The 12,340-nt window shown below is 40.1% G+C and overlaps 1 protein-coding gene across 1 annotated transcript in view; it reads right to left on the minus strand.

The window, feature by feature from the left end:
* The window catches only part of PPTC7 (protein phosphatase targeting COQ7), a 29,063-nt gene that overhangs the window by 10,982 nt on the left and 5,741 nt on the right, over positions 1-12,340 (minus strand). Inside the window, exons 2-3 of the mRNA XM_048821906.2 lie at positions 3,635-3,814; positions 121-319 (exon numbers count right to left, since the gene is read on the minus strand). Coding sequence (XP_048677863.1) covers positions 121-319; positions 3,635-3,814 — 379 coding nt within the window. The remainder of the gene's footprint in view (positions 1-120; positions 320-3,634; positions 3,815-12,340) is intronic.

A 12,340-nucleotide genomic window follows, 5' to 3' on the forward strand; every position in this document is an offset into this window, starting at 1 on the left:
AAATGGGAGCATTATTAAAAGGCCTAAGTGCAAAGTTTCAGTACAAAGACGAGAACCGTGAAACCTTGGGAGAAAAACTCAAGTTCTTGATCCATGTTTCTGATTAATTCCCCACCTCACCTATCACTTAAGACGACTCCCTCTGCTTCTGGTGGAGCTATTGACAGCTGGAATGGAGTGTTGAAGTAATGTTGCTGCTCATCAGACCGATGTACTACTTCTCCTCCTCTGACTACCAAAAATCCAGAATCTCCTAAATTTGCCGTATGTAAACGATGACTTGTTCTGTCCAAAACTACTATGCAAGCTGTACTGCTTCCTAGGAAAAAAAATAATAGTATTTTGCTCAATGGGAGATAAACTAGAAGTAGCAGCATATACATTATAGGCTCTATCTGTTCAACAGATTTTCTTCTTAGGCCAGCTGTTCACTTATTGTTGACAAAAAAAATCAGAAGTAAATATCCGTTAATACAAAACAAAGTGAATATGTATTAGAGTAGGAACAAAGAACAAACCACACTGAGATTTCTGCAATCATTTCCAACCCCAGCTACAGATTTATTTGTAATACATTTACTTAATTTTGCTTTGATTTGTCTCATTACATTGTGCTGCTACATTCCAATACATATTTCCTATTACACAATATTTAGGTGTTGCTATGTCAGCAGTCTCCTATAGGAGGCTTGTTTTACAGAAAGTACACTAAATAATGAAACTATGATTAGAGTGAAGCTATTAGTAGCAGGATTCTGTAGCGCTTACACTATGCTAGGTGAAAAGAAAAGGAGTACTTGTGGCACCTTAGAGACTAACCAATTTATTTGAGCATGAGCTTTCGTGAGCTACAGCTCACTTCATCGGATGCATACCGTGGAAACTGCAGCAGACTTTATATATACACAGAGAATATGAAACAATACCTCCTCCCACCCCACTGTCCTACTGGAGTCCACATGCTTTCATTCACAACTACAAACGTTGTGTATAGAGTAAATAGGTTAATGGAAGTGGTCAGTAGATATTGTTCCATTATTGGTGGCAGAGCAATGAACACGCTCCTTTTTTCTTTTAAGACAAAGATCTTGGTAAGACTGGCTCCCAAGGAGGTCTAGATTTTAAGAGGAATGTATGGTATCTTAATATAATTCAGTCAGAAATAAGTGCATTGCTTTAAAGCTCAAGAAATTAGCTTCAATATTTAAATAAGTGCCACAAGGCACCGTTAGCTGCTTAGACATTTTATAGCTGGCTGATCAACATCCTGACAACTGGGAAAGTTTCTGTAACATTTACCACAGCATATGCCAAGTTTTTAAACTAGGACTATCAGAAGTTCATTCAAACATTATCACTTGTTTTGTAACTGATGGTTTTGCAGTTGTCTTTGGTATTTATCTCTGGGGGGGTGGTCTTAAAGAAAAGTTATCATCTTGTTTTTGGTACACTAACTTCCTACTAAATTTCCTTTTGTGAAACACTTTTGTATTTACCATTCTAGATGCATTAAAATGTAGACTAAGGAGGGGAGGAATTGAAACATCCCTGATAATTTCAGAAATATTGCACTCATGCTGAGGGCATTGTAGAGTTTTCCTTCATTCCAATGTAGAATCTGGGACTGGCTGCTGATGGCAACAGTAGATAAACCACAGCAAATATTATATTGGAAAAGGGCCAACACTGTCCAGGTCCTTCAGAGAGAACGAAATACACTGACTTCCATAGAGAGGGTGGTAATTCTAACTAGAAAAAGAAAAACAAGTCTTTCCTAAAGAGTGTGAATTGAAGTACAACTGAATCTAAAATAGAGTTCTCACACACTGTTAGAACCCATCTTCAGTAGACGTTCTGATACCATATATTAGAGAAAAATCTGAATTTTCCACTAGCAGATGTTTCAAAGCACAGCTGCATTTCTGATAGACCATGGTGTTTACAATGAGCTAGACTCAGACCTTTTATTTAGCACACTGGCCATTAACTCTTCTACCTTTGACAGAGGTCTCTGTTGCAATTGAAGAGCAATGAAGTCTTAACTCTTATTTGTATTGGTATTAAAACTCTTAAAAGACAACAAGATCAGCCTTCAAGTCCAAAAAGTCACTTTACACTTACAAAAAGTAAACTGTTAAGACTCCAGAATTAAGAAACTAATGGAGTCCAAAATAGAATGGACAAAATAGCACTGCAACACAAATATTGTGCCTAGAGTAACTTCAGTTTTCCTCCCTCCCCCTCATTATTTCATGTCCAAGTATTTGCAGAATTCTGCACTGAGGAAACAAGCACCAGGCCACAAGCAAGGAAAGAGAGTTCATACTTCGGTGTTCTTAAGCAGAGGAACTACTGCAAGATACGACATAAAAAGATCGAGGTGTGGGGGGGGGAAGAAGTTAAAGAATAAAAACATGGAGAATAACTCCCACCACAAGTGAATCTTTACAGTGCTTTGAAGGGAAGAAAGAGCAGGAAAAGACTAAGGTTCATTACTTTCATATTCTAACTTAACAGGTACTGTAACTAGAAATCCATGTGTGGAATGCAGATCTTGTGACAACATATGCTGCTCTTGTGATTTTGAAAGGTCAAGCAGCACGAAGTTGCCTCCCTCTATGAAACGGCTGCTAGAACTCATTACCAGGGGTCCACCTTGTCGATCACTTCTTTACTTTGACTGTTTTGTACAAATAGCACCAGTATAGTTAAACACTTAAACCCACTGAAGGAGCTACTAAACAGTGCTATTCTAAAGTGACACAAGGTCATTTCTGGGGTTTGTACCCATTTTTTACATATATAATAAAAAGTGAACATCTGTTCCTGAGCTCAGTAAACTTTAGCTAAATATAGTTTACACAGAGCTCTTTTGGCAAAGAAGTTTAAGGTCAGGTGAGAAGCATGTGAGTCAGGCAGGGTAACTTGCTCTTAGTCTGAAAGCTTGTAAGTGTCCCCTTAGTGTTCAGTTTTTAAGGTTGCCTATTCAGAGCCAAATTCTGCATTCGTGTCCATTCATAATTCCCACTGCTTTCCAAGGGAGTTACATGCACATATCCAAAGGCATACTTGGTGCACAACATTTAACAAACCATTATTCGTAGCATATTTCTTTAGCTGTGCTTCATATCTCTTCCCACAAAGACACGGACGTACAATAGAATATCAGTGACTGTGCAGCACAAGCCATTTAGAGTACAGTCCCTTTAAACAACATTCAGTGAAGTCTAAAACCCACAGTGCACAGAAAGCTCAAAAGTAGCAGTAAGGCAAGGAGACCCAGTAACCAGAGTACCCTGTTACTATCTTCAGAAAAATATGGGTTCAGGCAGAGGTTAGTCACAAAACTACAAACTCCCAAAAGGTTTCAAATTAAGAATGATTTTGTTGAATATATAGCTAGTAGCTGATTGTAGTAGGAACTTATTTTGTATCCATTCTGCAAGATGCTCAGAAGACCTACTGGGTTACAGACCTGTAATTTCATTTCAGGTTTCCCTTTTCAAATTAAAAAGCTGGCCCTGGTTTGTCGGTGTACAAAGTTTAAACATTAAAACAATTTTGAATCTACAAACCTGTTTCTAGAGGACATGCACCATATGAACAATATTTGTAGAATATTTGCTGCACTTACCAAGCAAAGGTACTTTGTTCTGCAGCAGCTCACAATAACTTGTGGTAAGAATTCCAACAGGATTGCTTGGTACGAACCGTCCTTCTTTTACTAAACGTTCGCATGTTCGCATTAGAGTCCCTGAGAACTGAGAAGGGTCAACCCCATAGTCTCTCCAGCCACCTACACCATCTGCTACCCCTAAAAAGCAAAGAAGAAGAAAAAAATACCTTACTGTTAATAAAACAAGTTTCAAACCATTTGATATTCATTTCAGCATGGAGAGAGAAAGGGTCCAATAGCTAAAACAGACACCACAGTTTGCTAACCATATTTCTGTATTAAACATTTTTTCCCAAATAGTTATTTACAATTTTACTATGACATGAGAACAGCACAGAGATATTCTAACAGAACATAGTTAGAGACCTGGAAGGGAATTTTTGGTTTTAAAGAAACTACACACTATGGAAAGTACACATATTTAAGTGAACTTCTAATGTTAGCTGTGGGGTAAAGGTCCAGACACATCTGACAGCTAGTAAAACAGATTAAAAGTCTAAAGCTAAAAAAAAAAGCTACTTAGAATGATGATCTATGAAGAGACTGACTTTTCGATAAGATAGATTTCTTGGATGGTTAAGTAGCTTTTCAGGGATACAAATTACACTTTCTTTAGCCCACACAAAGAGAGGGATAGAAGTGTTGGGGAAGAAAATGCATAAAGAAGATTTTAAATAGAACAGAAATGAAGATAATGCAGAGAAACTCCCTCCCCATCCAACATCTCTAGATAGGTGTTCTTTTACCGCTCATTCACAGTGTGGTGGTCCCTTTCCTGTGAGTGGCAATTTTTGCAGAAAGTAAACTTCCATTTAAAAAAAAAAAAAGTGTTTGAAGAAAGGCTTCCAAATGTGAACTATTAAAATCAATAAAAAATTTTGTTCTACATCAGCAGAAAGAGCACTCCAGAGCCTCTGTTGTAATGCTTACACCTTCAACCAAGCAAGAGAATTAAAACTCACTAGGGCTCACTGTAACTACTAAGAACAGCGTTGAATCTAACGTGAATTCAGTCAGTTTCACTCTGCTAAAGCTTTCCCAAGCTTTGAGCTGCAGCAGTGGCAAGTGCTAAAGCTAAGCACAGTGGAGCAGGAGGCTGGCGATTGGTGAATTAGCAGAGTCCCTCACTTCTAGCAGCAGTCTGGAGTCTCTGGGATGGGAAGGTGAGGAGAGAGAATGTTCCTTTTCTCTCTCATAGTAGAGATAGGAAGTAGGGGGAGGAAAAGTCAAGGCACCTATTAGCCAGAGGCTACAAGAGATGAACCTCTGAACTGGGTCCAATGAGTGCTCTAGTAAAGACCCCACCATCCTAACTTTTTCCAAAATCTGCAGGGCTGTGCATTCCCCAACAGTGCCACACTTCTTCCCTTTTCTGTATTATCTTTGACTGGTAGGTTTAGTCCTTTGGCCATTAGGTGCACGGTAAATTTACAATTTCTAAGGCATAAGGGGTGCATGGATGGTGGCAGTGGGGGAGATACTGACCAAAAGTAGGGTAGGGAGGGGTTGGTTGTTTATTTTGCAAGGGAAGTGAGAGAAAAATCTAAGGGAGCAGATAAGGCATTCATGGTAAGGAAACGAGGGGATATAGGGGTGAGGGAGAGAAGGAAAAAAGTGAAGCACAGAAGGGACAGGTAGAACAAAAGAGACTTTTTTTTAAATGCAATAACTAAAATGCCAACTGACAATGTTACAACCAATACAACACAACTGATTTACTCCTTCAAGTTACTATCCAAGGCTACCAGCCACCCTGTAAGTGCTGAGAAAAATATTTCAAGCGTTGTTTTAAGTGTGTGGTTCATTAGTGACAGGGCAGTAAAAGTTTAAGATAAATTACAATCAAAAAGGAAGTTTAAATTCTATAACTACTGCAAAAGAAAGTTGAGCTGCAATAGTATGTAAGATATGACTGGCTCACCTGACCACACAGTAATTTTAAAGCTTTTAAATTATAGCGGCGTGGTGGTTTGTTAACAGCTAATGCTAAAGCGCTGTCTGTTTGGCTAAAATATTTTTACAGTCTTTCACTGTCTGTTCTTAATGTTAACACTACTGCATTCAAATATTGTCTACAGGACATATTAAGATAGATTGCAGATACCCAATAAGAAAAATAATCCTATTTGAAAATGTTTCCATTATTTAATTTGGTGAAGGATCTGTCTGATCTTCAACATACAAGTCATAATTTAAAGGAATATTCTGTATTATATGGTATTTTGTGAAAAAAAATGAAGTTAATCATGATAGAGCATGATGAGTTACTCTTTCAGAGCATGCTTAAGTAAAGGATTTATTTTGGAAAGGATAGAATTAACCTCTAGTTGAGTGAAAATTTAAGCAGTAAAATGCAATTTGTTCATCTAAAAATGCTCTTCACATAGGATGCCATTTGAAATCAAAGTGGAAGATTTAGAGTTGACCTTGACATGAACTACATAATCCAACAGCAGGTTAGAGCCAGCATCTGTATAGCCTGATAATACAAGCTTCCCAAACGGGACCACCTGGGTGCCTCAACTTTTCCCTACAAGGACTATTAGGAATGAGGATAACTCACTCCCCTCCCACCCCAAAATCTCATTTAGTTGTTTGCCTCTCTCTTCTAAAACGGCTAGCAAGGGGACCAAATTTTTTGGGCAGTGGACATCTGTGTTCTCTGCAAAGTGGACAGATCATCAGCTCATGTAGTGCAAGTCAAAGAGCCAACATTTGCAATGCACAATACCAACCTGAGCTGTTTCTGACCTGCACTAAAAGGTTCTTAATTCCCAGTCCTGAACCATCCAGTCCTGCAGACCAGCTGGTTTTTTAAATTAAAAAAGTTACATGTAACTTGTCAGGGTAAAGTATGTTATTTTACATAAAAGGAATGTGACATATCAGCTTCAGATTAAAGAGTTACTTTAATTTATCTCTTTTCTTTAAAGGCCAATGAGGCTCAAGTTAAGCAAAGAAATTTTGAATATTTTTCAATACATTGAATAATAGACTGAAAACTGACACTCCAAGATCAGTAAAAAGGGAGAATTTAAGACAACTTCAGGTACTACCACTATACTCCTACAAGTAAGCCTTGTCTGTATAATAGCACATCACCTCAGATTTCATTCAAATAAAATTCAGAACTAAACTACTGGTACTTGTTATGTTGCTGCTGAGGAATCAGAATGTGCTGTACTGATTTATACTATCCATCCTTTCACCTTGGACACAGAACATCAATATAAAAAGATAATTAAACCAACAACTGTCTTGAGTTAACAGCATTGTTAACTTCAGTTTACTTACTACTTCCATCATATTTCATAACATGCAATGTCCTCAAACCCTGAACACCCATAACACACAAAAAGAACAGGAGTACTCCTGTTCTTTTTGCAGATACAGACTAATACGGCTGCTACTCTGAAACCTGTCAAATAACACAGTAATTGCTTAAGTTTAAAATGTTGCTTAAGTGACAGAAGAATTACTAAATTTAAGTTGTATGAAATCTTTGACTTTCTCAGGATATTCAGTAAGAATCAGAACACCTACACAAGCACATTTCCTTGGACATATGTATTACTCTATGTTCAAAAGCATTAGTCAGGGTTAAGTCAGGGCTTCTGTATAAGAGATCATAAATCATGGAAAAAGGGAATAATGTCAGCAGGTAAAGCAGCTGAATACATTTTAAAGAAAAACATGCGAAGGGCAAGATTCCCTGGATTACAGCTTCTCCTACAGCATTCATAAATGGGAGTTATCTTGCTAAAAGCTAGACAAGCACTTCCCAGAGTTACTGCCAAATTATAGACTGTGTGCCTGTCTTCATCCAACTTCTTGATGACCCAGTACATCAAGGACCCTCAGAAGTCTCAGAGCAAAGCACAAAGCAAGTAAGGCTGCAATGCCAAACCCAAGTGAATCAAAGTGTGGCTAATATCACTTGAAGTTATTAAATTTTCAGCATACTGCATACCTTGAACTTCAGTGGAAGTAGTTATAAATTAACTGGAGGGGAAAACAACAAACATGCAAAGCTAACAACGGATGGGTTAGTTGTGCACATTCCTCCCCTGCACACACTCAGCCAACATATGTAAGATGCTTTAAAAACCACTAAAAGAAAAGGAGTACTTGTGGCACCTTAGAGACTAACCAATTTATTTGAGCATGAGCTTTCGTGAGCTACAGCTCACTTCATCAGATGTAGCTCACGAAAGCTCATGCTCAAATAAATTGGTTAGTCTCTAAGGTGCCACAAGTACTCCTTTTCTTTTTGCGAATACAGACTAACACGGCTGTTCCTCTGAAACCTGTCATTAAAAACCACTGTGAGCCCAAATCCCCCTTGATGACAACAGCAACTGCTATCAAGCCCGACAAACTCGCCTCACCCAACATATTGCTGTCATAGTATTTATCTATAAAGAATCTTGTGAGATCTCAAATAAAAACCAGGATTGTGCTGGTCATTAATATTACAAAAATGTACAGATTTTAAAAAGTATGTCTATATACACTGAAAATGTGTCCTTATAGTTTATATCAGTGTGTTACTCCCTAGAAGTGAAGAACTGGTTTTGCCAGGCAAAGGAATGTATATTCACATTTGCCTAGGTTCCTATGTAAATTAAACTTTGTAAGTCAAACACAATGGCAGCTACATTTGCATTTCAAGTCAACCCAAGGATACAAAAGACAACTTGGAGCCAGCACACTGGAGAACAAACAACAGGGAGCCATCCTGAGTCGGAGGTCAAAACAATGAGTTTGGGGAAATAAGAAGCAAAAACACCATTCTGGTATCCATTTACTGAGAAAACTGCTTGTAGGGCATAGAGATATTCATGAAAACTTGAATCCCGGTTTTGACTGAAAACCAGCAGCTTTGTTGAAGTCTGAATCCTTGGGAGAAAATCTATTTTATATAATAGGAAATGTAACCATTAATAAGCATAGATCTACAATTGCATTTTATGTTTTGTTTTATATGTATAACCAATTGTTGGTTCTACTCATTCTCTCTGTGCTGTTGTAAAGGACCTGATCCACAGCTGTGTTAGTCTAACTGTGGGTACACTATCTCTTTGGGGAAAGCTTAGTTGGTAATTATTGTGAGTGTCCAGGCACAAGAGGTGGATACTGCAGGGAGCCCTCCCAAGACTCAAGGGTTCATGTGTACCTAGCACTTGACTGTAAAGAGAGGATGAGGTGTGGGGAGACCTGGAAGTCAGTACATGCAGGGCCAAAGGCTACTGGTTTCAGGGAGCTTAACCACATCAGGCATAGACAACACTGCTTCATGCTGAGGGCAAGTAGTGGCAAGGTGCCTCACAAACTGGAGCACCCCTGGGGAGCATCACAAGCATATCAGGGGAGCTGAGGAGAATTTATATCCCAATTAAGTCAGTTTTCCGCCCAAGGCCAGATCTAGTTCTCAAACTCTGTAGCAACATTTTTAGTAACTTCAACAGCAGAAAGGAGATCAGTGTAATAGCCAAGTAGGAGGCCATTTTTGGGGGGTGGGACAGGAAAGAGTGGGACTTTCTAAATGCTTAACACAAACTTATCATTTGCGGACTGCTTATCAACAGATTTAAGAGTTACAAGAACACACTGAAGTCTTGTCTACACTAGGGAAGTTTTGCAAGAGCTTCCCAGCATAGCTAACACAAGTTCAGCATCACAGTGTTGTGCAATATTGGGAGTTCTTGTGCACCTGGACTGCCAGCTGCTGCTGACATTTTAAGCATTAAGAAAAGGAGTACTTGTGGCACCTTAGAGACTAACCAATTTATTTGAGCATGAGCTTTCGTGAGCTACAGCTCACTTCATCGGATGCATACCGTGGAAACTGCAGCAGACTTTATATACACACAGAGAATATGAAACAATACCTCCTCCCACCCCACTGTCCTGCTGGTAATAGCTTATCTAAAGTGATCATCAAGTTGGGCCATTTCCAGCACAAATCCAGATTTTCTCACCCTCCACCCCCCCCCACACACAAACTCACTCTCCTGATGGTAATAGCCCATCCAAAGTGACCACTCTCCCTACAATGTGCATGATAATCAAGGTGGGCCATGTCCAGCACAAATCCAGGCTCTCTCACCCCCCCCTTTTTTTTTCCCAGGGACACACACACACAAACTCACTCTCCTGCTGGCAATAGCTCATCCAAACTGACCACTCTCCAAGTTTAACCAGAACATCGGGGGGGGGGGGGGGGGGGGGGGGGGGGGGGGAACAAGGGGAAATAGGCTACCTTGCATAATGACTTAGCCACTCCCAGTCTCTATTTAAGCCTAAATTAATAGTATCCAATTTGCAAATGAATTCCAATTCAGCAGTTTCTCGCTGGAGTCTGGATCTGAAGTTTTTTTGTTTTAAGATAGCGACCTTCATGTCTGTGATTGCGTGACCAGAGAGATTGAAGTGTTCTCCGACTGGTTTATGAATGTGATAAATCTTGACATCTGATTTGTGTCCATTTATTCTTTTACGTAGAGACTGTCCAGTTTGACCAATGTACATGGCAGAGGGGCATTGCTGGCACATGATGGCATATATCACATTGGTGGATGTGCAGGTGAACGAGCCTCTGATAGTGTGGCTGATGTTATTAGGCCCTGTGATGGTGTCCCCTGAATAGATATGTGGGCACAGTTGGCAACGGGCTTTGTTGCAAGGGTAAGTTCCTGGGTTAGTGGTTCTGTTGTGTGGTATGTGGTTGTTGGTGAGTATTTGCTTCAGGTTGGTGGGCTGTCTGTAGGCAAGGGACTGGCCTGTCTCTCAAGATTTGAGAGTGTGTTGGGTCATCCTTTAGGATAGGTTGTAGATCCTTAATAATGCGTTGGAGGGGTTTTAGTTGGGGGCTGAAGGTGATGGCTAGTGGCGTTCTGTTATTTTCTTTGTTAGGCCTGTCCTGTAGTAGGTAACTTCTGGGAACTCTTCTGGCTCTATCAATCTGTTTCTTTACTTCCGCAGGTGGGTATTGTAGTTGTAAGAAAGCTTGACAGAGATCTTGTAGGTGTTTGTCTGAGGGGTTGGAGCAAATGCGGTTGTATCGCAGAGCTTGGCTGTAGACGATGGATCGTGTGGTGTGGTCAGGGTGAAAGCTGGAGGCGTGTAGGTAGGAATAGCGGTCAGTAGGTTTCCGGTATAGGGTGGTGTTTATGTGACCATTGTTTATTAGCACTGTAGTGTCCAGGAAGTGGATCTCTTGTGTGGACTGGACCAGGCTGAGGTTGATGGTGGGACGGAAGTTGTTGAAATCATGGTGGAATTCCTCAAGGGCTTCTTTTCCATGGGTCCAGATGATGAAGATGTCATCAATATAGCGCAAGTAGAGTAGGGGCTTTAGGGGACGAGAGCTGAGGAAGCTTTGTTCTAAATCAGCCATAAAAATGTTGGCATACTGTGGGGCCATGCGGGTACCCATAGCAGTGCCGCTGATCTGAAGGTATACATTGTCCCCAAATGTAAAATAGTTATGGGTAAGGACAAAGTCACAAAGTTCAGCCACCAGGTTAGCCGTGACATTATCGGGGATAGTGTTCTTGACAGCTTGTAGTCCATCTTTGTGTGGAATGTTGGTGTAGAGGGCTTCTACATCCATAGTGGCCAGGATGGTGTTATCAGGAAGATCACTGATGGATTGAAGTTTCCTCAGGAAGTCAGTGGTGTCTCGAAGGTAGCTGGGAGTGCTGGTAGCGTATAAAGTCTGCTGCAGTTTCCACGGTATGCATCCGATGAAGTGAGCTGTAGCTCACGAAAGCTCATGCTCAAATAAATTGGTTAGTCTCTAAGGTGCCACAACTACTCCTTTTCTTTTTGCGAATACAGACTAACACGGCTGTTACTCTGAAACCTGTCATTTTAAGCATTGTCATCTATCCCTGCACAGAACAGATCTAATTGACCCGGTATTTAAAATGCTGTCACCTGTCTACATTAAGGCTCCCAATATTGCTAACAAGTGCAGATGAACTAGTGTAAACAGTGGGATATTTTTGCAAAGTTTTGCCAGCATAGACAAGGCTTGATCTTTGGCTACTGTGTTCAGTTTTGCTTCTTGTTTCCTTGCACAGAATTGACAGAACAGTATTCTTCCTTCAGGCAGCCACACTCATGCCTTGGGTATACAAGGAAAGTTACATATTGTTCACAAGTGTCAACAAAAAGAACAGGAGTACTTGTGGCACTTTAGCGACTAACCAATTTATTTGAGCATGAGCTTTCGTGAGCTACAGCTCACTTCATCGGATGCATACCGTGAAACTTTCCACAGTATGTATCCGATGAAGTGAGCTGTAGCTCACGAAAGCTTATGCTCAAATAAATTGGTTAGTCGCTAAGGTGCCACAAGTACTCCTGTTCTTTTTGCGAATACAGACTAACACGGCTGTTACTCTGAAAAGTGTCAACAGTGGGTGTGGCCGAACATGCATCTAACTGTAAGCACAGGCCAACAAATCATGTTCAACACCATTACAGAAACTGTGTTTAAGAAAAAGACCAAATAAAAGCTTTTTTTGCTGAAGAGGTATGAATCATGTTTCCAAAGGGCTACATTCAAGCAGTATTTAAGAGTTCTGCTGACATATCCATTATCCATCAGACAAAAAGGTCTGCTAGAAGCCATATTCCCTGACATACCTACAAAGA

This window comes from Caretta caretta, chromosome 15 (genome assembly GCF_965140235.1).
Source record: "Caretta caretta isolate rCarCar2 chromosome 15, rCarCar1.hap1, whole genome shotgun sequence".
Lineage (NCBI taxonomy): Eukaryota > Metazoa > Chordata > Testudines > Cheloniidae > Caretta > Caretta caretta.